The 25,276-nt window shown below is 46.4% G+C and overlaps 6 protein-coding genes across 6 annotated transcripts; all 6 read left to right on the forward strand.

Moving 5' to 3' along the window:
- Window positions 1-2,387: 2,387 nt before the first annotated feature.
- On the forward strand, window positions 2,388-3,827 carry TEOVI_000257000 (uncharacterized protein; the record flags this gene model as incomplete). The annotated part of the gene is made up of 1 exon (XM_067225623.1): window positions 2,388-3,827. One exon carries the CDS (start codon window positions 2,388-2,390, stop codon window positions 3,825-3,827), a length of 1,440 nt encoding a protein of 479 aa, XP_067081724.1.
- A 1,971-nt stretch (window positions 3,828-5,798) lies between these two features.
- TEOVI_000257100 (protein kinase, putative) lies at window positions 5,799-8,021 on the forward strand (the record flags this gene model as incomplete). The annotated part of the gene is made up of 1 exon (XM_067225624.1): window positions 5,799-8,021. One exon carries the CDS (start codon window positions 5,799-5,801, stop codon window positions 8,019-8,021), a length of 2,223 nt encoding a protein of 740 aa, XP_067081725.1.
- A 2,335-nt stretch (window positions 8,022-10,356) lies between these two features.
- On the forward strand, window positions 10,357-12,876 carry TEOVI_000257200 (phosphatidylinositol-4-phosphate 5-kinase, putative; the record flags this gene model as incomplete). The annotated part of the gene is made up of 1 exon (XM_067225625.1): window positions 10,357-12,876. The coding sequence occupies one exon, from the start codon at window positions 10,357-10,359 to the stop codon at window positions 12,874-12,876; it is 2,520 nt and encodes an 839-aa protein (XP_067081726.1).
- An 864-nt stretch (window positions 12,877-13,740) lies between these two features.
- TEOVI_000257300 (uncharacterized protein) lies at window positions 13,741-16,026 on the forward strand (the record flags this gene model as incomplete). The annotated part of the gene is made up of 1 exon (XM_067225626.1): window positions 13,741-16,026. The coding sequence occupies one exon, from the start codon at window positions 13,741-13,743 to the stop codon at window positions 16,024-16,026; it is 2,286 nt and encodes a 761-aa protein (XP_067081727.1).
- Window positions 16,027-16,531: 505 nt separating this feature from the next.
- TEOVI_000257400 (WD domain, G-beta repeat, putative) lies at window positions 16,532-22,987 on the forward strand (the record flags this gene model as incomplete). The annotated part of the gene is made up of 1 exon (XM_067225627.1): window positions 16,532-22,987. The coding sequence occupies one exon, from the start codon at window positions 16,532-16,534 to the stop codon at window positions 22,985-22,987; it is 6,456 nt and encodes a 2,151-aa protein (XP_067081728.1).
- A 1,509-nt stretch (window positions 22,988-24,496) lies between these two features.
- TEOVI_000257500 (SNF-7-like protein, putative) lies at window positions 24,497-25,159 on the forward strand (the record flags this gene model as incomplete). The annotated part of the gene is made up of 1 exon (XM_067225628.1): window positions 24,497-25,159. One exon carries the CDS (start codon window positions 24,497-24,499, stop codon window positions 25,157-25,159), a length of 663 nt encoding a protein of 220 aa, XP_067081729.1.
- Window positions 25,160-25,276: the final 117 nt, after the last annotated feature.

Below are 25,276 nucleotides of genomic sequence, written 5' to 3' on the forward strand. Positions count from 1 at the left end.
GATGGTGGTGTTTGAGTGTGTTTCACATATAAAATAAAGTGACTACACCCGCGAGTGTGTTTTACGCGGCTATTGCTATGATACCCCCTTTTTCTTTTTCCACCTTTTTTTTCTGGGGGAACATGTCACTTTTCTCTTCATTTCTCATCCACTGAAGTGAACCCGTCTATCATATGTAAATCCACAAAAATAAATAATTGTGTTTTCCTTTTTACCTCCTCATGTTTTGGTCCCATGTGCGGCATTTCATGTGTACCCATTTCTGCTCACTTATTGTATCTTTTTGTATGTTCTTTTTTTTTTTTGAATCGTTGTTGATTACCGTTACTATTTTGCTTTAGATTTTGTGTTTGTTGGCACTGAGTTGGAAGCGAAGTGGGTGTGGTAGTCGTAAAAAAAAAAACATGGAGGTGGCGGAAGCTGTCGGCCGTTTTCGTTTAGTTTGCCAAAAAAAAATGTGGTCGTGATTATTCAACTTGAGCCATGTTTTCCTACTACATTTTGTACTTATACCTTAGAGGGGAAAACATGTGATGTATCATAGGAATAAATAAGCATGTAATGATACTCTTTGCTTCTTCCACAGGTATCATAACACTTTCTTCTTTTTTTTTCTTCCTATTTATTTATTTGTTTGTGGGTTTTATTATACCGCATTTTTTAGTGTTGCTGAGCGGCTTTTCCCCCTTTTCTGTTTACATTTGCCTTCATGTCAGTTTCACCACCTCTTAGTTGGTACATCAACTCGCGTGAAACAGGGAAAAGAAAAAAAAATGGAGGACAACATCAATAAAATGACACTGGCGGTGGCAAAAAAAAAACAAAAGAAAGAAAGAGAAAGAGAGAGAGAGAGAGAGTCACTTTCCTTTCTTTCCTTTCTTTCCTTTCTTTTTGCTTTTTCTTTTTTTTTTTTGTTTAAAAGAGGAAAGGCTGGGATGACGAGGCAACGTAACGAAAGGGATAAGTCATCTAGGGGATGAGAGTGCTTGGGTATGTTCAGTGTATTGTATCTGTATATGTGTGAAAAGGAGTTTGGGTTGGTGGGGTTGAACTGAATTAAACGAGAGCAAGAACAACAAAAGTGGTGCTATAGTTTAATATAACGAAATTTGTCTCCCTGAAGAAGTAATCAAGTAAGTGTTGATGGTGGAGAAGATGAGTTAAGGAAGAAATGAGGGAAGGAAACCCACTATTATACGCATGCTTATATCCTTTTGTTTTATCCTTCCCTCTTCCAACTTGACCACCGCTCCTCCATGCAAAACAGACGTATACACGGGGGGGGGGGAGAAAGCAAAATGATAAAATGAAGCAGGGTTAAAAAGGAAAGCAATAGTCAGATTTTTCCTTTTTTTGTCTACAGTCTCTGTTTTTGCTTCTGGTTGTGAATGTATACAATATCGTTGTTGGTTTCTTGCGGGTAACGTGGATGGTGGTGATATGTTTTAGGGCGGGACTTGATTGAGTGAATAAGGGAAACCTAAGAGCGAAGTTGCAAGACCACCGCAGCAAACTGCGTGCACGGAGTGCTCTTTGGCGTTATAGTCCTTTTCAATCTCAATCGCCCGAATTCTTTCGATAGCGGTTCATTTTTATGTAATGGTGACGATTTATTAAACCCACTTTTCTCCTTGTTTCATTTTTACTGCTTCTTTTCTACCTCTTTCTATATCTCTCTTTTTCTCTCCGGTGCGTTTTATAATTTGTATTCATCTATTCCTTCATATGATTTTTTTTGTTTTCCTTCTTCCTTCTCCCGTTGCCGAGCACTCCCCGGGTGCATGTTTCGAGTAGGTCACTGGGAACACGTACTTATTAGTGAGTAAAGGAATGAAGTATAGCAACTATCTCCCACTTCCCAATACTGAATAGTAATAATAAAAGTCAAAGGGGGGCGTAGCCGGTGTGGACAGCAATTTATAGCGTGTAAGTGCATGAGGATTTAACCTCGTTGAAGCCCTAAGGGGATGGGCGTTCCATGGCGTGTGCCCATATGACAGCACCCGCTTCATCGTCAGTGCGGTTTTGATCCTTTTTATTTGATGTTCGAAACGATCATAAGCAGGTAAGTGTGTTATTTTTCTTTGGATTATTGTCTCTTTTGCAGTTTTACCCCGTCGTCAATATAACGTATCGATTACCCGAAGGAGCTGTTGCATGTAACTGGATAATTTGTGTGGTGCTTCCCTTTTAACCATCTATGTCGCCCCGTGGCTCTGATTCATTGTCAGTTCATGTTTTATCTCTCGATATTTCCCCCTTACCTTGCTCTTCATATTCTTCCCAATACAATTTGGCTTCTCCCCACTTTTATGCCCCCTTTTTGTGTGTGTGGGTGTTGCATCCACATCTGGTGGTATGTATGTCTATCACCGTTGTGTAAAAAGATGAAGCGATCAGATGACGTCAGTGGTTTCACTTCATTTCTAATGTATTCCCCCACCTATGCACTCACCTTAGATGTGTCCATTGTCCTTAGTTGCTTATTGGCTATTGCCTGCCGGATCAAATTGTTTGCAAATAAGTCCGCGTGTCCCTGCACCGTGCCTTCGCTGAAAAAGACGGGAAACTGTGGCACCTCGTTTGTAGGCAACTACGTGGGACACAGCACCGTAGCAAAAGATACGGTGAGTGACGGAAGACACAACAGCATGCCGGAGGTTCTTCAAAGCAATGACGTTACTATGAACCGTAGTGCGTCTCCATCCGCTACAAAAGGTGGTTGTAGTGAGACACATGTTAGTGAATCCCTAACCGATAGTAAACCTTGTGGTCACTGTTCAGATGATGCTCTCGGGCAGCTGTTCGGCATACCGGTAAATGCTTTTGCCGCAACTGCCCTGATAAATTACCTTTCACTTGTCTCCAACTGCCTCACTCAATACTTTCGACCCTCTCAGGTCCTCTACGCGACTCTTATGAGTTTTTGCGATGTGTTGCTCTTCGCCATGAGTGACTACTATGGAGAGGGCACTAGTCATTGCAGACATGATAAATGTGTTTCACATAGTGATTTATGTGATGGGTGGAGGGGGTTGAAATTGCGGAGTCCTTCTGTTCCACATGAATTGCATGACCTGAAGGGCATTGCGGATCACAAGTCACAAAGGCGTGGTGGTAGTGATCCTGTTTATCCCTGCGGAGTGGAAGCGAGTTCGCTTCATTTGGAGACGAGAGGAAATAGATGGTGGTTGATGATACTCGGTTTTATGAGGTCGAATGTTGATGATGCCTCGAAGCCGAAGCACGCTGACGGAGGTGTGTTGTCCAAACTTCGGGTGCGGTGGTATATTCTTCCTATACTTCACACAATTTCCGTTGCAGCACTTGTTATTTTGAGGAAATACCAACTCCTCTTCTTTCTTGGAACCGCAGCGGGGTATGTGGCCAGTTGTGTGACGCTTCACATGGTTGGTTATGGTTTAAGTGCCCTGTTATCTGTGCTGCTCTTTCCCTTTATTGGTGGTGGATATTACGGAACCGTGCGTCTGTCGACTAATGATGAGCGTGTAGAAATGTTGATGGGCTTCTTTTCCCTTTCTGGCGCCGTGCATGTTGGGGGTGTTGGTGTCTATTATGTGTTGCAGCAGACTTTCTCTGGTGTGTGTGTGGTGTTGTATGTATTAATGCTTCTTGAAGAGGATGATGCATTATACAGTACACATGTGAGTCTCATGCGCTGGTATGTTAATCCTTGTGGACAGGGGTTGCTGGATGCGCAAAAGTTGTTCACTTTTTTGCTCCTCCTAGGAAGTATGAATCGTCATAAACAACGGGAGAGACTATTGGCACGGTACCGAAAGAATTTCAGCAGTCACTTATTGTGAGGGCACTGAGCGTTTTAGTGTGTGCGTATGGAGTTTTGTGGAACGTAAATATCGACGCCACTGACACTGTTGCGGTTGTATTACCCCAAAAGGATTACCAATAAACGTTGCGGTGTAATTTTTCTTGTTTGCGTTGGTGGTTTGCATCCATGTATATATAATTATATATATATATATATTGTGGTGTATACACCTTTGCTTGCATGTGAGTGAGTGACTGTGTAGCTGAGCGAGCTGAGCATGAAGTGGGAGGAAAAGAGAGAAGACACGGGCTTGTTCCGTAGTGTCATGTTTGAACCTTAGTTTTTCATTAGAAATGGAGCTAGCCGTCCTGTTGGTGTTACCTTGCCATCATCGTTTAGTGTCTTTTAACTTCGAATTGGTGTGTTGATTGTGCGTTGGGAACAAGTTAGTTTCGCTGGTGCTTTTCTCTTTTCTTTTGTGTGTGTGTGTGTGTGTGTGTGTGTGTTTTGGGCACTGAACAACTTTGTACATCTTTGACTTCCCTTTTACACATATACACGTATTCACTCGCGTTTTTTTTTGTGCGTCGCCGAGTATTTCATTTTCTTTTTATTAATTATTTATTTCGAACCATCATTGCCTTATTTCACCCTCCCCTTTCTACCTTGTTTTTTTTACTTTGTAGAATCGTTGCAGTTGTGGGAACGTATTAATTGATATTCTCTTGTTGGGGATGTTTAGTGAGAGCTGATGAATGTCTTGAGTTTGTTATGTACCAATAGCTTTCCCTCCTCCGCACTCCATTTCCGCTTTCGGCTTGACATGTAAGGAGGAAAGCAGTTAAAGGAAAAGGGATAAATAAGAAAAAAAATGTCTTTGCTTTTATTATCCTTTGGTCCTCTGTGGATGGGAAGAAACATAACACTACACTAATTGCGGGGCGATTTCAAAGTCCCTTCTTTTGTTATTTTTAAATGTAATATGATGTGGTGCGATAGTATTGCTGTTATAACTATTAGCTTTATTGCATTTGTCGGTGCGGGTTGCTTCCGCGAACGTTTGTTGTTGCAGTCACTGATTATGTTCTTGATTTATCGTCTCCTATATCTCTTCACTTCTTCTTTCTTTTTTTTTTTTTGCTGCTTTATTTTCTTATTATTTTCTTCGTTGCGCGATCTCCCTTCACCCCCTTTTCGTTGGGAAATACGGGGTCGAATTTTATCATACGCAATTAAACAACATTATCAAATGGAGCAGTCAGCCGATTGCACATTCGCGCTTACGGCGTGAGAAGTGTTTGTCGCTGTTTGTCTGCCAGGCAGTAGCTTCATCACTTGACACGGCATTAGCGATATTTTAAAGAGGTAAAGGAAAAGGGGGGAAAGGGGTGGACAAATAATTTAAAGTTGTTTTCATTATTTTTGGTGTCATTACCATTAGGGAAAGGGGGAAATATACAAGGATAGTTGTAAATAAAACAGTGGAAGTACTGGAGAAGCACATTAACAGGACTACGGAGGATTTCATATATATATATATATATATATTGATTTCGTATTTTCCAGAAGTGGGTGCCTGCGGCGGTTGTGTTTGTGAAGAGAAGGAGGGAGAAGAGGGCGTGCGGTGCCAATTGTAACAAGCAGGGCAGAACACACAAAATAAAATAAATTGACGTCAGTAACGAGTATACATATTTATATAAGCATACGCTTTCCTATTTTTACTGGAGAGTATAATACGCAACTCAAAAAGGGACACGGAAGAAGTTAGTGGGATTTGTTTCCCCTCTCTTTCTCTTCTTTCTTTTCTTTATAGTAATTGCAGTTACGTTTACTACTAGTACGACTGTTGTTACGATTATTATCATTCCCTTTTTTATTTTGTTTCCGTAAATTCGTGTTTTGTTTTTGTTTGAGGATTTATTCGTTGTTGGCTAGCTGAGTTTAACGGATCGCTTGCGTGCTTGTTTGTGGGTGTTTTAATTCTTTTTTTTTGGGGGGGGGGCGAATGACCTCAACGACCGAATTCACCGGTTCGTCGCTCCTGCAGGACGAGAAGGTGGTGCTGAAGGATTATGTCGCCAGTCAGCGACTTGGTGAAGGAGGTTACGCTTCGGTATTTCTCGTCAAGTATGTCCCGTCCGGAGAGTGTTTTGCGATGAAGATAATACCGAATAATTACTTGATGGGCTCTGAATCACTAATCATTCAGGAAGCCACCGTCATGCAGTCTTTAGAGCACCCGCACGTGGTGAAGTTATACAAGTTTCTGCAGAGTACCTCCGCTTTCTACCTAATCATGGAGCTTGCTGAATGCGGGGAGTTGTTCGATCTTGTCATTGCTGAGAAATATTTCCGTGAAGCAACGGCCCGATTGTACTTTCAGCAACTCATGTCTGCTATAGACTACTGCCACAGTAACGGCGTCGCCCACAGAGATCTAAAGGCGGAGAATTTGTTACTTGGCAAAGATAATCGGTTATTGGTATGCGACTTTGGTTTCTGCAGCAAATATCGAACAGAAGGGGAAGATGGAGACGATGGCTCTCCAAATGAGACCCTGCAACCCATCGGGACTCTGCACTACACTTCCCCAGAGATGGTGACACGCACCACCGGTTCTCTCGCTGTAGATGTGTTTCAGCAAGACCTCTGGTGTGCGGGTATTATTCTCTTCTTCATGCTTACGGGTCGACTTCCCTTCTCCGGCCGAGATGATGAGGAGACGTTGCACCTCATTCAGATGGGTAGCTTTTCCTTCACGGAGGAGGAGGAGGCGCGTCTCACTCCTGGGGCTCGGTCACTGGTGCGTGGGATGCTTGCCTTAGAGCCGACAGAGCGACCGAGCATATCGCAAATACTTGAAAGCGAGTGGTTTGTTGTAGATATCAAAGCTGACCTCTTCCCCCACCGCCCCGAGTTAAAACGCGGTGCTGCGTTTCTGGATTTCTCCACGCAGCACCGTGCAACTGAGCAAGAGGAGGCCGCGATACGAAAGGCGTTTAAAAAAATTAACATTGATGGTTACGGAGATATAACACGAGATCAGCTACGGGATATGCTAACCACCCTACACGGTAAGAAGGTGAGTGCGGAGGGAGTGTCGGAGCTTGTTCACCTCTTTACTGGAAAGAAAGATAGCATGTTTGTTACCTTCAAACAGTTTCACGACGCATGGGTCATCAGGGACCTCGCACACTCCTCGTTTAAACACAGCGACGACTTTCAGCTTCCCAAAATCATTGATACGGAGATGGATGGTGTTGAGCGAAAGGTAGTACGGCAGGTGCGCACTGCCTTTGATTGCGTAGACGAACTTCACACAGGTGTTATTGACATGAATCAATTGAAGCGCCTCTTCGAGCGGTGCCAAACTGACGTAAACGATGAAGAGATTCGAAGTCTAATCCGCTTCTTTGATGAGCACGAGGTGGGAAACCGTGGTGAAATAACATTCCGTATGTTCCTCAAAGGTGTGGTGAGCCGTGACATGCTTGTTCGGCATCCAATGGGCCGGAAACTTGCCGCTGCAACAAATTTAGCTGCGTTGTATCGATACTGTGAGTTGAGAGAGAGTGTTCGGCGCGGTGTCTTTGTGTCGGGTGTCTGGGATAACATCGTGAAAAAGCTGATGAAACATGCCGACCGTCTTGTCTTAATCCGTGATGTAGTGAACATGTCTGATGTGGAACGTGTTTATTCCTTCTGCTATGTTGGAAAATCGGCTGCGCAAACCACTCCATTGACCATGTCGGCGACGCCACCAGCTATCGAATCTGAAGGGTGTTTTTTGACACCGAAAGACCTCTCACACAACGCCCTGTTGGGTAACAGCTTCTGTACATCATCCATTCCCATGCTACCCCATTCCACAGGTCATGCTGGCCAGTATTCCAATGTGAATGATGCTCATCATGGTAATTTGGCTTCAAGCTACGAGGAATCGTCACGGTGGGCGGAATCCCTCAAAGCAGGCAGCGTCTCCCCACCACAACGCACGATCGCTTATGGTAGTGGCCCAACCCCAAAGAACCAAGTGACTGGCACATGTACTATTGATGTACTACTTTCTTCCGGGGCCTTTGAATATACACTAGTTCGATTTTGCCGTATCTCTGGACGCACGCACGACTTTCACGAGGCAGTTGCTTACGTTGCCAAACTTCTGGAACCTGAGCGACTGCGAGCAATGGAGGACACACTTCCCAGGGGCGAAAGCGTACTTATATAATGGTCTATGCGTACCTTGTGAGCGTTGTCATCGTTCCCATCCCTCCGTCCATGTTCCTTCTGTGTATCTCTCTCCCTCTCTGTTTGTATGTCCTTGCCTGCGTGTGTCTTTTTACTCATTCCCAACATCCCCTACACTCTTTTTTTCTTCATTGGTTATTACTGTTTCCGCCGTTCATCCCTTTGTTGCTTGTGTCGTTGTTTCCTTTTTTCTTTTTTTTTTTTTACTGTAATGCGCCCTTATTTCCTGTGCTTACTTAATTTTTTTCTTTTTTTTGCCCTCATCATCCTCTCCTTTTTTTTGATACCGAAAACATTTTTTCCCTGTGCCGTTGCGCTCAGTAGATTGTGAGTGCACATGTTTGGGCACACATGTTAATGACGAGCTTGAACTTACGAAAATAATAAAAGAGAGTGTCGAGGAAGGGCAAGAAAGAAAAAAAAATGTGGGCATAAAGTGGGTACAAAACAAGATCTAATGGAAGGAGATCTGATAAAAAAAGAACGAGAGGAAGGAAGCGACAAATGAATATATATATATATATATATATCTATATGTATAGCTGTGCGTATGTATTTATATATTTATAAACTGGCTTTTCGTTTTCGCCTCTTCATATCTCTTCTTTTTTCTCTCTCTCTCTTTAAATTCAAATCACCATATTCTCTCCCTCTTTCTAGATACATTTCTTTATGTCTTTTTCTTTCTTTCATGTGCCACTAATGGGACAAAATGTTTTTCTACCCCTTTTGCTCTCTTTAGTTGGATTTGGTTTGCTTCTGCTTGTTCTCTCTTTTTCTCTCTCCACACACACACACACTTCACAATTTTGTTGAAATGCGGTGTCGTAACGTTTTCTGCTTTTTTTTTTTGCCAACCCCCAAAATTAAACTTTAATTTGGGTATTACTTTTTTGTTTGCACATGAGGAAAGAAGATGATGTTGATGAGGTATACACCGGGAAAAGTGGAAAAAAAAAGCTTGCTAAGTGGGCGAGTAATAAAATGTAATAATTGATTGAGTGAGTGAGTGGTTGAGTAAAGGATGTATGGTGAGAGGAAGGGAAAGAGAAAAAAAAAAGGGAGACAGTTGCATGTGCACATGAAGACGCCAAGAGGGAAAAAGCGGGGTGGGGTTGAGACGAATTGTATTTTGAGTGATAGGATGAGGTAAACATGAGGCAGCCAAAGATATTGATGGTGATTAGAAACGCTAATGCTCCCTATGACAAATTGTAGGGGCAATGGGTGGGATGGTAATGGGTTCATCAGCGAAAAAAAAGAAAAGAAAGAACAAATATGTTATAGTGATGTTATGAGCAGTAGCTTGTTACTGTTACCACTACTACTATTTCATGTGCGCAACCAATAATAGCAGTGTCGTTGATTTGAGTGAAGAAAAAAAAAGGAAAGCTGTAGTAAAGTTGTATTGTCAAGTCGTATGGGTGCTTGATTGGGAGCAAATGGACAATGTCTTTAGAATGCTTTTGTATGGACAGAGTTAAAGGAAGAAGTAGAGGGGGCCGATCATGTAAGTTTCCCCTGACTTCATCCCATTTAAGCCTGTTTAGTTTTCATCTTCTACTTCATAAATGACATTTTCGAGGAACTTAACGAAGCGGTTAATTTGTTTAAAGACTCCGGTGAGCGGGTTTAGTGCAGCACCTTCCCTCTTTTTTTCGGGGGGTGCTCACCACAGTGCTCTTTTTTCCCACCCCCTTATGGTTGTTTTTGTGTCCGCTGATGTGATGTTGTCAGAAAGGTAACCGTGACAGCGGTAATAGTTGTGGCTTGCAATATTACCGCAGTGGTAATAATGGTATCTCCGTCCTTTACACCAAGGCGTGGAGACCGCCGGCAGTTGCTGCTGTGATGGTGTGTGTTTTTTGTGCTCGGGGAGTGGGGGGATTTTTTTTCCCCCGGTAGCTTCCCTGCTTTTCTGCGCAAATTTTTTTTTTGGGTCGCTACAGGTACTTATCAGCTGGCGAACGACGTTTCGTCTTTGTTTCTTTCTTACTGTTAATTCTTACACTATGCATGGAGGAGGGGTGAGGTTGTTTAATGAATTGTTCGCTCTCCGCATGGAATACTCAGGGAAGTCGACTTTTTGAGTGCACGTGGCAACATTTCCTCAACTTTAAATGAATAAAGTGATGCGGTGGAATAGAGTAGCATGAACCATGTGCCCATTTCCGCCCCAATATCCTCACTTAACAGTGGTGAAGGTTTGTTACACTAAGGCTTTAAACGATATTTCGGTCATCTCACCCGCTACCCATCCTTCTTGTTCTTTTCTTCCCGCCCTCCTCCGTTTGAATTTGGGAATCGAGATACGGATGCTGCAGTCCGATGTGTCTGGACGTGCTCCACCCGAGGAGGATGTACAGTGGCACGTAGGAGAAGTAAGGCAGCCACCGCCCTTCTATAAACTGCCAGGCTCATCAGTAACGGCACGAGAGATAGGTGGGCAACACTCATCGTGTTGTTGCAGATATGGAGGTGGAACACACTCTGGTAATCGCATGTGGACGCACAGTCGCTCAGTTTCACTACCGGATAGCTGCAGTAAAATGTGTTGTTCCTCATTTACTTGCTGTGGTGTGGGAGCGACGGTATCGAGACATGTTTCCGTTCACACGACAAATGCTAACACTGCGCCACACCACGAGAATGAGGAAGCTTTGAAGTTACGCATACGCGTGCTTGAAGGGCAACTTCGACGTGAGTACCAACGACGCCGATCCCAGGAGGAAAACTTCCAAGTGAGACTGGAACTCCTAAAATCATGCTTAGGGACCGCGGAGGGGGCGGTGCGGCACAAAAATGATTTATTTGGTTGCCATCGGTGTGGGAATAATGATATTTGCAATACGTCGGAGGATTGCCACTCGAGAGATGAGGTATTGGAGGCTGAGGAATTGGATGGCAGCGCTCCCGGCCCAATACGCTCTGGAGGTCTTGCCCAGGATACAATAGAGCTGTTGGATTTCTGCGAAAACATTGAGACATCGGCTGCGCCACCAAAAATAGTAAAGGAACATTCCGTACAACGGGACGTCGCTTCTCCTTCCACCTCCGAAAGGGAAGGACAGACTCCAGATATTTTGTTCTGTGAGGAGGGTGGTGTGCCACAAGGAGTTCACATGTTTCCCTCTTTGCCGTCAGTTACGTGCAGTAGCGCAGATGAACACGAGGTTGGAGGTTCTGCAAACCCAATTGTGGAAGATCATCAATTGGAAGAACTAAGGGAAGTGTCGGTTTCGTGTTACGGAGGGGAGGCGGCTCTAAACAATCCAGAAAACTCCCGCGTGCATCCCTACTGCACCAGTTTGTCCTTTAGCACTCCTGCTTTTGGTATCAATGGTGTCGGCGAAACGGAAAATGTATCTGACGATCAAAAGAGTACGTCTTGTGAAGCTGTAAACCCTTGCGGCTCGGGAATGTTGGCACTGACGACGCAGCTTCTCTCCGCTGGCGAGGACGTCTCTTCATCGGCATATTCGGGATGTTCTGCGTCTTGTTCGGAAACTTTGTGCAATCCCAATCAATTTGGCAACGCGGTTGATCCTCGTGGATCAAGAAATCGCGCGTGGTATGTCCACACTATACTTCGTGATGTCTTCGAGAAATTGATTTGCGACCACCCATCTCTCAAACCTGTATGGGAGAAAGTGCACAAATCTGAAGCGACCTTGACCGATGCGTTTCTTAGCAACCCGAGTGTTCTTAAACTTGCACTTAGTGAGGCGATGTACTTAAACTTTCGCTGCCACCATAACAAGCCCCTACTCGAAACGTTTGACGCACCATTTCCAAGACAGCTTCCCCCCTTCTCCAGTGAAAACACCGACCCCGGGTTGCTGGAGGCATTTTCAGGGAATTCTTTCACGTGGTCAGGACAGCGGCAGATGCACCGAACCGATATGGCGCGTGTGACGGTACATGCGCCCCAATTCTTCAATCGCATGCGGGGAATTTTGAATTTGAACATGGCAGAGCTCCGTGGGGCCCTCACTGACAGGTGCGTATGGCGTGAAGTTCCTTCGTGTGGAGAAAGTGGAAAATCACTTATTTTTTTGGGCAACTTTGTGTTGAAGAGTCTAAAAGAGAGCGAATTTTACCTCCTGAAGGAGAGTTTTTTGCTTAAATACATTCACTACTGCGAACGGAACTGTATGACGACATTGCCACACTTCTACGCACTTGTAACGTTTTCGTGGGTATCAAGTGAATCGTGCGAGCACTACATACTTACTCAGAATGTCTTTCGTACGCCGCACTTCATTCAACGCATTCATGTCGCTAAAGGGGCACGAGTAGGGTTGTTGTCCAAGGCGAAATCACTTTCTGCTTCGTGGCGAACTCGTTTTGGGGAGGACGTATTCAGAGATGATGACCCACCGCCTCGCCTATTAACTTGTGGCAAACTAAAGCGGGCACAATTACTCGCGCAGTTCATTTCCGATACTTCTTTCCTAGCTTCAATGAATATTGTCGGTTACAGTTGCTTGATTGGAATGCGTATGCACAACTCCGCATTTACTGACTGTGGATACGCAGAAGCAACGTCATGCAACGGGGAAGGACACGCAACAGGAGGTGGGGGCGGCTCCATCTTTGATTTTGATGGTGGTTTCTTGTCGGAACCACTGACGGCGCCGGGTGCCGAGGCTACGACCCCGTGGAGGTATGTTTGTTATATTGGCCTCATCGATGTGCTGCGCGAGTACACATCAGGAATGGGATTGGGCCGGCTGACGAGGGGGTTATTTGGGGACGTTCAGGAGGGTAATGAAATGCAACCATCGGCATATGCGGAGTGGCTGCAAGGTGTTTTGTGCAATGCTACAATGTAGAGCTACTTTGGGGAGTGACTTCGGCTGTATGTATTTCTTTAGTGTCTTTTGTAAACGTAGTATTGATATTTCCCCTTTTCCTTCTTTGGGTCGCTCGTTGTTTTCCTAAATGCTGTTGTATTTCTTACCGGGAAAAGTTCATGGAGGTTGGCTATTCAGTGTTTATCGTACTAGAAAGAGTTTGCTGTTTATTCCCCCTCACGATGCTCATTGGGCTTTGTGACACATTACTTATTTCTACCAAGTTGCTTCTGTTTTGGTTTTGTGTTTGGACCATAGGATGGTGTGTGCGTTCGTGATGCCATGGAACTCCCTTAAATTTTATTTACTCTCCAACTGCCGAAAGAATTTAGGTTTCAAGCTCTTTTTTTTCTTTGAAACCCGGTGAAGGACTTCTTTTATCGTGATTTCTGTTCTCTTTAGTTTTTTCAGTTTTTGGTTCTTTGTTAGTACGGTGAGATATTTATGGAGAGCGGAGGCACTGAAGTGGATTCAGTATTTGTTTTGATAGCTGCAATGTGTGCGCGTAGCGCTGTTTACATTATTTCTTTCAATTTTACGGAGAAGCACTGCTTTTTTTTTTTTCTGCGTAGCTTTCTTTTTTATCATACCTTGTGTTTGCCCACGTTTTTGTACTTCTTTTCACATTAAACTTTTGTTTGAGTGCGTTTCCATCTATTCGAATATGATATTTCACTGACGACACATTCAATGGCTACTCTTCCTAGTCTTGTGTATGCCACAACTGCAGTAATCTATATTTATTTTTTAAACGTTTAATTTTCTTGCAAAATTACTAACTTGGCAAGCATAGCGTAACAAATTTAACTGCGGGTGCAATCATCTAAATAGATCCTGTGTTTTATGTTTTGGGCTATCACGGGTTCTAATGTTGCCACAGCTCTCGAAGCGACGACAAGGTTCGGGGAAGAACCGGCGGCAGAAGCACAAAGCAGTGCTACTGACAGGCGAAGGACCCAATATGCAACGGGTGCACCAACTTTGGAACCAACTTTCCGGAAACCGCGTCCGGCATTGCCTCGTGAAGCAGACAACCCATTCTACTACAGCGAAGCAGCATCAAATGAACCTTTACAGAGGTTGAGGAAAATTACTTATACCACTATCCTGGTTCCGCTTCGTGTACTTTACATCACCCTGCTGATAGTACTTTATTGGTTACTTGAGATGATTATCCAGAAAAGAGGATGCCATACTGCAGCAAAAGAAGTTGATAATCTTAGCAAGGTAAGTTGCCTGTTTCGGTACATCGCGGGTACTTTACCACGCTGGTCTATTCTTGGCCTCGGTTACCTTCGGGTTAATCGTAGGAACAAATGTAACTATGGTCGGCGTGCAGACGGCTCGCGGGTAGTAGGTCCTGTTATTGTTGCTAATCATGTTACGATACAAGACGGATTACTTCTGCTTTTCGAATGTGATGCTTCACTAGTAACTGGAAACCTTGCTGAGGCAAACTTCACTAGCATGTTGTTACGTGGTCGGACATACAACGGGGAGGATAGGCGCATTGTGAAATCCCTGGAGCTAAAGCACCGCCAAAAAACGCAAGAGGAAATCGACGGTACCGAAGCAAGTACGAACAATAATCCCCAGACTGAAATGTCTGCTGATATGAGTGACTGTAATGAAACGGAGGTGCGTGAGGGAGGGGAAGGAGTCGTGGCCCATGTCGTATTCCCTGAACCGTGCTGCACGAATGGTCGTGTTATGATTCGGTTTTCCACCGACGCCTTCGCCACAGGACTTCCCGTTCAACCTGTTGTTCTCCGGCATTCACATAAATACTTCAATACCAGTTGGTGCGGTGCGGCGAGTCCAACAAGTATTCTTCTAGGGACTGCAGCGCAGTTATTCAACCAAGTAGAAGTGATATACCTCCCCGTGTGTGAACCATCGAAAGAGGAGAAATTGAACCCTTCTCTCTACGCAGAAAGAGTGCGCCGTGCCATGGCTAGCACACTTAATGTTCCAGCAACCTGGCACTCCGAAGCAGATGTTCACCTTGCGCTTGTTGCGGCGCGGCTGAGCCTTCCCGTCGATGCAGTGAATGTGGAAACCGCGCATCCACACTTTGCGGGAATGCCGTATGATCGAGTGGTTAGAATGCTTTACCGGTTCTCTGCCCTACTGCAGCGGAGCGACGGTGGCCCTCAGCCGCAAATGAATATTACACCTAAAGGTTACATGTCACCGACAGCCCTTGGACGGTTCTTGTCTCCAATAGGGTTATACCCGACTTTGAACGAACGGTTGCTACTGCATTTGTCACGGCGGGCCTCTGTGCGAGGTTGTTATATTTCGTTCCGTGATTTTCTATCTGCTCTTTATACAGAGCCCATTATCGTGGAATCCAGTGACAGCCATGGTGCCAGTGACAAGACTGGTGAGAGTAGTGTCCCTTCCAATGCTCATATGGTTTTTATCGATGAACTGCGAAAAGGGGAAGCAGATGATGAGGTTGCCCTAGATTTTATACTACGAAGGACTTTCGCGATGATGTTGCTCGCCGGGGAGGACCTTCTTCGACAACAGGAAAAATACCGATCACACATTAAAGATACGTTTGTAACTGTAGGCGAGGTACAAGGTGCCGGTCGGGAGAATGTTGAAGCAGGTGATGCTAATGTCATATCTTGTGCCGAAAGCCCCTTACCTACCGGTACCTGTCCCTCCTCGTACACAACTGTTTACGGTTGCAAGGTGCGGTTCCTCTTTCGTCCTTGTCAAAACATTAACAGATGCGCCCCTGTGGCTGCTTCACTCGCTGCAACAGCCCTTTCTGTCGAGGAGCGCCGCCTTGGACGTGCGGAGTTTGATGCGCTACTCGACATGTTATTCGTACCACATCACTCTACCTTGTGGCGTGGCCCGGCCACAAAGTCTCAGGTACAATTGGCAGAGGAAGATTCACTCTTTTCATATATTCGGAGTGGGGCCACTGAAGAGTGGGAAGCGACTGTTGGTAAAAAGACAGTACAGATCGAGGAGGTGGGTAGGGGAACTAATCGCTCCGGAGAGTACATCACATTTGATGCTTTCCTTCGTTTCTGCTTTCGTCATCGCGCTATGGCAGAGTACTTTCACGCCTGTTGCGAGCACTTTCTATTGTGTGATGATTTGGCGTAGGGGAACTTTATGCCACTTGGCAACCGAAACGTGATCTTACTCCACAATAGTTGCTTGCAAGTTACGGAGAAAATTATCGCACCGTATATGCTTCTATTTTTATTAACCATGTTTTTCATCGTTTCCCGTTGGAGATACTTCTAAGTGAAGGCTAACCCCATTTTTGTTGTCGTCATTACCGCCTTGTTGTTCATACATATTTTTGCCATTGGGACATCTGTTTGGTTGGCCAACTTATGAAATCCCATAGTTTCCGTCATTATTCTGGACTATACCGTATTTTTCTTCTTTCCGTTTCTTGTCGTTGAAAAAAAAAACTTGTTGTTGTTTAAAGCAAGCAGTTGTACCCACCTCCGACTGGGTGGACCGGGACGAACACGAAGGGGAAAGTGTGGAATTCTTTCTTCGAACTGTTTCGCCCCTGAAGACTGAATAAAGGAAGGAAAGAGAAAGACCGTATACTTTTTTACGGGAGATAAAATTGATCCGTATTTGTCAACAGAGGATGGATATTACAAATTCTATATCATTCGAGGAGGCAACATCGGTTGCCTACGCGCAGCGGACTGCGGGTAACTTACCAGAAGTCGGCAAAGAAGATGGAAAGGTGGTTTCTGCATATGTAAGACTCTTGGAAAGAGAGAGGAAGAAACGTGAGGAGGCAAACACAAAGATCGTGTCGCAAAGGGGATCTTGTACGTTTGAGTTTTCCGGTTCTGTTGCGCGGGAGGATGACATTTGCAATACGCGAAAGTTATCTGAACCGCTAGCTCCCCTTCCCGTGTTAGCGAGGATGCGTTTAGCTTTTGATTTGCACGAATGGCGCCACCAAATGAAGCGTAACCCGGTACTAGACTTTGCAGGATCATACTCGTACGAGCGAAACAGCAAGGAAGAGGTGGCCGCGATGTTTCGGTACAAGCAACAATGTGCTGAGTTGCAGAAGAACTTAAGTGAAGCACGTGCTGATGATCTTTCTCCAGATGTTGGGATTCGGAACAAGTGTACCCTTACAAGTCTTTTGAGCACGTCACCACCTGGTATGACCCTCGCCGATTTTGAACGAGACATTGTGGAGCCGTTTTTTGATGCCCTCTTTCCACCTATTGTTAGCCAAAAGCAACCGCAGGTCGAGGGATTCGATGCGCTGACTTGGCATGGGATGGGCTCAGACCACATGCAGTTTTTATCAGGGAATCGTAATTTGTCCCGCCTGACGTATCAGCGGTTGAACCAGAGCCACGTGGAAGCTGCCGAGAACCTTTTCCGCACTATTGACGCGGATGGTGATGGTTTGGTGACATGGGACGAACTGAGCACCTACATTCTCGAGTGTGGCGAGCGGTCACTCGTGAAAGGGGACGCTTCTGCACGTAGGAAGAGGGGGAAATCTGGCAGGACTTCTCCCGATGAAGAAAAGGAAAAATCAGTAGACTATGTTGGGCGTATCTTAGATTTAACTACTGTTCCCGCGAACACCACATTGTGGCAGAAGCGTTATCCGCTAGTGCGCTTCTTATACCACACCGAGGCTATTAGTCATATCGTGTTTATCGATCACGGTAGGCGCTATGTCACGGCCGCGTGGGATGGGCTAGTAAAGCTCTGGCGCACCGATCCACGACTAGCCAACGCACAGGGCAAACCCGCTATTGTGCACGAGCGGAACCTTTTGGCAGCCGGTGTACCTATTCTTGATATGTCGTGCTCGCCGCAGTCATTAGGCAATGTGGAAATGTTGGTTGTGTTGACTATCGACTGTTCCGTTACTCTTGTTCGTGCTGGGACGGCGGAGGTTGTCAAAACGTTTCTCGGGCGGCATTCGGTTCCCACATTGCCAGTGGAACTTCAAAACGGTCTACCCAAGACACCTAGCTGCTTGCGAGGAGGTACCCCGGAGGAGTCACTAGACTTGTTGTGCACAGTGGACGTTACACAACTCCAGGATGAGGATCCGAGCAGGGTGATGCGGCCCGAATATAAGGTTCGCGCATACCGCCGCGACGCACTGGATATTCTCTTTACGGATGTTTCACGGTATTTCACTGGCCTTGGCATTATAGCGCCCACGTACGAGCATCTTGAGCGACCTCAACCGGTGAAAACGGATTTTCTCTCACGATTTGGCGTGTGTGGTGCTTCTTCACTTGGCTATAGATCTCGTCCCGCAACAAGGTGCGAACGGCCCCGGTGTGGGACGAGGGAGGAAGTGGTCACACCGGAGACGACACAAGATACGGGAAACTCTCTTGAAAGTACCAGATGGGTTCACTGTGGCAGCAGAGGGGATGGCCATGTTTTCGAAGGTGTGGGGAGCGAGCGCAGCAACAGAAAGCCAACGCCAGGGCACTGTGCTTCCGATTACACGGATGAAGGTGTCGCATGGTTTAGCCGCTGCGTCGCTCTTGCAAATTACGTGAAGTTTAGCTCCACCTCCCTTCTTCCGACAGGCCCACTCATGCTTATAGGATTTAGTTCTGGTGTGCTACAGTTTTATCCTTTGCGTGCCCACTGGTTTGACGTATTTGGCCAAACGGAGACGCGGTTAGAACCCCCAGAATCGCACGAACCCCTGTTAACCCTGAAGCTACATCGTGCTGCCATTGTGAAAATTGTCGTTAGTGTAGAAAGTGATATTGTGATGACCGTTAGCGACGACTGCACAGTGGGTGTACGCCACCTGAGCCGCGTGGAAGTACCATTCATGACATTAGGTGAAACAGTTGCCCCCACAGGAGCCGTGAAGCTAGGGTCTACCGGCTCAACGAGCCTATGGCTATCGCAAAACCATGGGCACAGAAAGCGGATTACGTGCGCTACTTTTCATGCGGGTCGGGCCATTTTAGTAACAGGGAGTTTAGACCGTACAGTCATCTTTTGGGTGCCCTCTTCCCCGCGCCCACTTCACCGGTTGGAGCTGTCAGAATTTAGGAAATCTGCAACATCCGGTTATCCAGTAGATGTGGCGTTTATGCAACCGCCACTGCGGCCACTGATGTTGATGGCTGCCGACTCGAAGCGCGTACTGTACTTCTTTGATGTTGACACCTACCAGTGCGTCTGTGTTGTAAGTGACGACAGCGCTGCTTCGCTTCGCTTTGGGGAGATGCTCTGTGCTCGCTACGATGCCGTCCAAGACCGTCTTATACTAGGCGGGTACTATCCAAGGGTTTGGAACCCCAAACAGACGGATGACTATCCAGCGGGTTACCTTGGCCATCGGAAGCCGGTTGTGAATCTTGTTCACCAGAGGAAGTGGGACATTTGGTTTAGTGCTGACGAAGAAGTTATCATTGTGTGGCGCCCCGCTGTTACTGAAGTGAGATTAGGGGTGAGAAAGGCAGCTGTTATGTTTCCCCCTGATACAGAGCAGTCACAACAGCCGGACGAGAGCGATCCTCAACTTGAGGAATCATCGGCTAGCGACGCCAATGCTCATTGGAAGATAACAACTGTTGTCGAGCGATCGTGGGTTGTTGATGGCGGAATTTGTTGCATTTCGGTGGAACAAACAGAGTCGGCGCATGTTTTTGTTGCACTTGAGCATTGCCGATGCATAAAGGAATACAACGGCCTCAATGGCACTCTAGTACGTACATTTACATTTCCATCTGGGGTTAACGAACTTTCTTCCATGGCTTGCGGGGTCATGGAGGGAAAGGGGACGCTACGGCAGTCGGTCTCTCTGCTTTCCGCCACTTTTGAGAAAGAGAGATCTCTAGACGGTACCACCGCTCTGTATTTACTACCTGGTAAGTCTAGTGAATCGTTGTCAGCGCTTGGCGACAACACTATCGAGGCACATCGCCAGATTATAACAGATCGCGTCGGCGTCGCCGCTGCCATTATTTACGAAACTCTTGGAATTGTTATTGTTGGCCATCGCGGAGGCATCAGCACAACGCCTGTGGACGAGGTTACAAAGTGCCCGATTCCGTGCACACGCTTGACAGACACCTCTCAACATAAGTCTGAGGGTAAGAGGAGCATCAGGGCAAGCGTATCCGAGTCCTTTAAGCGGAGGTTCGTGGGCGACAAACAGCAAATACACGTCTCTCAACGCTCTTCCACCACCAATGCACTTCACAGTGACAGCGATTCTTCAGATTTGGATGCTAGCGCCAGAACCAGCACCAGAGCTTCGAGTCAAAAAAGCTCTAAATTTCCCGCCACTACTGATGCACGTGATTGTCAGTCTGTACAAACATCGTGCGAGAACACCGTTGTGCCGGCGCCGCTAGATCTTGTTGCGTTACTTCCAGGTCCTCTCGTTCAAGATCCGGTGAATTATACTAGGGAGTTCATGCAGAAGCGCGAACGCTACCTAAATTGCAATGAACCGACTCGGGTTACAGCCCCAAGCAACCCTAGTAATACCCATGCCGAGAACAAGTATGACGTTTTGTTGGACGACGGTAGCGAGAGTGTTCAGCGCAAGAGTGAGGAATTGCCGCCACTTTTGCTTTTTAGTCGGGATTTTGATGAGTTCCTTCCTGCATCCAAGCGTGACTGCGGATTCTTGCTTTCTGAGCAATTTGCAAACCTCGGTTTCGTTTCACATATCGTACCCGTTGGCACGACCGGTTATATTGTGACTGGCAGCGATGACGGAGTCATCCAGATTTGGAACGGTCGCAGACGAGCGGAGTCATTTCGGTTCCGTGTCACCTACGAATTGGACGCCATCACCGCGATGGAGGTGAGCCGTGATGGCGTTTACATTGCTGTGTCCGATCATAGGGGTCATATGGCCTTGCTGGACGTGAGTAATATAAATTGGACTATATCATCGCCGTGGGAAACAGAAGGCTCTATGCATGAAGGTGTAATATTGCTACGGCGCTGGCGTGCTCACAAAAACAATCTGACAGCCGTCCGGTTCATACGAAAAACGTCTTTTTTGGCCTCTACCACAAGCGAAGCGGAGTTGTCGCCGTTTCCCGCTGAGAGTCTGACAGAAGCAAGCAAAGGGGAAGGTCAGAGCGTGAGAGTAAATACCTTTAATGCAACGGCTCCTTTCGTGGACAGGCACACGGCAGTCTTTCTTTGCGCAAGCTGCGACGATGGCTACGTTTACGTGTGGAGTGTGTTGGTACCCTCTGTCTCTTTTGGAAACCCTAGTGAATGTACCGTTAGCTGTATTGGCTATTTTGGGGGAAACAGTGAGGTGCCACCCAAGATGCCATCGTTGAAACATAACCCCTGCTCTTTTGAAGTGTTGGATGTGGTGCGGAAAGAATATGTGCAGAAGCGGCTTTTCCCATGTGTTCGCGAGTTGTTTGACAACAGACAGGTGGAGGCTGCTATTACGAGGGCTGCTGAGATCGTTAAGGAGGATATGCTGGGAGTTAGGTTTCGTGGTGGGCTGCCGAGTGCGCCCCACGGGGCACTGTTATTTGGGACGAGGACAATGAGCCGTATTGGGCTCAAGAGGAGCGGTGACATTTCTCCACGTGCCTCAATTTTCTGGTCCGATCAGAGCACAAAAACTGATATGCAGCAGGGTAGTGGTAGCGGGTACCCCCCATCCTATGCTCTTGCTTTTAGGGATGAATTCCATGGGGAACACGACTTGCCTGCGCTTCTTAAGCGCCTGTTCGATGAAGTTGTTGGGCGTGAGTTCAAAACACATGTGCCATCGCCTATCTCTCGCAAAGATTCAGCACTCATTTCTCCACATCGCGGCGTTTTTGCTCGGAGGAGGACGCGAACGGATACCATTTGTGAGACCCCACGAGAGGCATACGGAGTAACTGTACTGCATAGTACTCCACAAGCACCCGCACTGAGGGAAGAGTCTGCGGCACTATCTGATACCTTTTCGGCGGCACACCGAATCGCGGAGGCCGCATTCTCCTGCAACCCAGCATTTGGACCTGCCGGCATCGCTCCTGTTGTCCCGTCCATGCTCGCTACACCCCTGGTCTTACCCAACCGCGGCTCTTCAATCTTCGCGAGTGAGGAGAAGGAGAAACAAAGCCCAGTTGTGTGCGTGCCTCAGGTGTCGCGGAAAGCGATGTCTTCTTCAACGGAAAGGTCGGGCCGTGACACAGGAACAACTGTGGTGAATATGCCGCCAAACTGCAACTTGCCACCCAGCTCTGTATATTTAGGACTGCTTGCAGGAACCGTGGACGCATGGGTGCTTCAACCTGAAATAGTTGTAAGAGGCGCGACCTGCGCACCACTTCCTCGGCGCCGTTGCTCTCCGGCTGCAGGAACCCACAAGAGCCAAGCGAAAAAGGGTAGCAGTCCCCGTGGGGGCTCCCCTGTGAAAAATGAATTTTCGTTTAACGCTGTTCCATCCTCCAAGGCGATAAGGGATCATGTAGAGCGTGAGAAATGGCGCGGCGTGATGACTCTACTGGGGCCTGGGAGTGACGACGGATCCTCTTCGGGGCGAAAGGGTTTACAACCCATTCGGGGACAGATGCCATCACCTTTCCCGGTTGCTTCAAGCGATCACCCACGTACGAGGACATACAGCAGCTGCTTCACCGTGGGAGGGGCATCCACATCGAGTTCAAAGAAGCCAAAACGAAAGTCTGAGCAGGAGGAGCGGCTGCGAGTGATGAAAACTCTAATGAGCTGGAACACTTGTCCTGTACCCAAGGTAACCGGCGGCAAGGGGATTGTCTCCACCGTTCGGCCCCCTAATTGCAAGCCAGTTTACGAGGGCTCGTTGCTTTCTTACTCGGATTCCTCAGTGGCATCCATGACACTTCCAGCTTTAATTCCACCGTTCATGAACGTCACGCGGAATGTAAGAACACCTAGTATCGACACCTCCCCGCAGGTAAAAAGTTTGATGACCGTACTGGAGGAAGAGAAGGACGTAATGACGGCGGTGCTAACCGCGGCACTGCAAGAAAAAGAACAGCTGCTGTTGCGTTCCAATACCAACCCATCGAAACTGCCAGCAATACAACGGGCGCAAAGCATAATGGGAGGTCATATGTAACCCCATATTGTGCTTCCTAAAGCTGCTTGTGAATGTTATTATATTGTATTTCCCCTCTCCCGTTCTTGTATATTTATGTATAGAAAGTTGTCGCATCGCGTGACCCACAGAATAAGTATGTCGTGGAGCGAACTGTGTGTATATTTGAATTATTGCTTTGATTATCAGAGGTATCCGATGTAAGTGCTACGCCTCGTCCTAAGTTGTGCCTTTTCCTCTTCGACTGTTGTCGAGACGTTCACCGGGGGGGGGATCTCATATCGATTTTTTGTAAATATTTTAATTATATGCATTTAGTTCTTTAAGGTGATAATGGTGGTGATGGGGCGGAGGTTGAGGTGAGGTTACAGTCGACACCAAAAAAATACCACGGGGGTGGGTTTCACTTTCGGTTAGTGGACGTGACGAGGAAGAAGTGATAGGGAAGTAAAATAAACTTTCAAATATGGCATGTGTGCGCCTCTCTGCGGGAGTAAGTGAAAGAAGTGAGATTCCTCTTTCTTTGTTGTGTTGTCGTGAATATGAGATGGCAACGACACTTTGTTTCAGAGTTAGAACTTCTTGCGCATCGCACTAATAATTATTTCATTTTTCCTTTGCTGCCTTCACTTATTTCTTTCTGTTCAGCGTAACATGTGGTGCCTTTTTCAAACCGCAGACAAACGTTTTGTATGTTCTCACATACGCTTGCACCTATTCGTATTTACGTGTAGGGTTGGGCGCATGCATATGTGGGTCGGCCTGTGTGCAGTGCGGAGGCCACACTTGTGTGGAGCTGTGCAGTTGCTGGGTGATTCCAGTTTATTTAACCCTATTTTTCTTTCCTTCTATCTGTGGGAGAGATTAAAAAAAAAAAGCAACAACTTCTTCCATCAGCTGAAAGGGGAACGCTGACATGCATTCTTCTGCATCATGTGGTATTCGAGCTGATCAGTTTTTGGCCTGTACCACCTTTTCTTTAGTGGGCCTTTCCGTCGTTATGCCGTCCCCCTGGTAATATTCCGTTAAACAAATGGACAGTGGGTTTATTTCTGCTCCATTTATCAGCGGGATAATACACCTGTTACTCCCATGCTTTCGTTCCTACTGAGTTGGAATTTACTTAATTTGCTTCCGTGTGTAGATTATACTAATGTCCACATTACCTCGTTTTGCCTGCTTCCCACGCTTACACTTTGAAAAGCAAGAATGGAGGCGTCTCAATTCTTTTTTTTTTTTGCGCTCTTCTTGCGCGACTTTATGCTCCCACATGAAGTGCCTGTTGCCTTGTCCGCTTCGAAGGTGACTTTTCTTCTTGCTGCTTCTCAACCATGGGTTAAAAGTGGAAGACAATCAAACCGATTTTTAGGAAGAAGTTCCGTTCTGACACTTTGTTTCCTACTTTTACCTGGGTTGAGAGTGAGGAAACGGAAGAACAGGTTAAGTTGTATACCTCAGGCGCGAGCTAATTGTTAGGCGACTGACTTTCTCCTTTATTATTATTATTATTGTTGTTGTTGTCGGCGCAGGATGAACCGTCTATTCGGTCGGAAAAAGGACACACAGAAACCAACACTTGAGGACGCGAGTGTCAAGATCGGTGCCCGCTGTGACGCTGTGGATGCGCGCGTGAGTAAAATAGATGCAGAACTCGCCAAACTAAAGGAGTGCATCCAGCGGACTACAGGCGCCACGCAGCAGCGGCACAAGCAACGTGCCATACAGCTACTTCAGCAGAAGCGACTGTACCAAAATCAGCAAGATGTTTTAATGCAGCAGCAATTCAACATTGACCAACTACAGTTTACTACCGAGTCGGTTAAGGATGCCAAACTGCAGGTGGATGCCATGAAGGACGCGACAAAGACGCTGAAGCGGGAGTTCAAGAAAATGTCTGTAGCAGATGTAGAGAAATTGCAGGATGAACTGCTTAACCTCTATGAGGATGCGCAGTACGTTCAAGAAGCAATGGGTCGTTCCTACGATGTTCCTGACAGTATCGATGAGGATGAAATGTTAGGCGAGTTGGAGGCACTCGCAATGCAATCAGGGAATGAAGCGGATTCGAGTTATTTGTCGGACGCACTTGCTATGCCTAGTGGGAGGTTACCGGACCTTATGAGTAACACCCAGCAACAGCAGGAAACTGAAACACCTGATCCGTATAAACTGGAAACACAGTTGGGACTGTAAAAACATCTCCGTCCTCTGTAGTCGGTTGAAGATATATGTGTAGTCAAAAAGAAAAAAAAGTGATAAGGAACAGATGCAGTTTGGTAAGCGTAATCAGCGCTTCTCACGCGGAGCTTG

This window comes from Trypanosoma equiperdum, assembly GCF_001457755.1.
Source record: "Trypanosoma equiperdum strain OVI genome assembly, contig: ctg_56, whole genome shotgun sequence".
In the NCBI taxonomy this organism is placed as follows: Eukaryota; Euglenozoa; class Kinetoplastea; order Trypanosomatida; family Trypanosomatidae; genus Trypanosoma; species Trypanosoma equiperdum.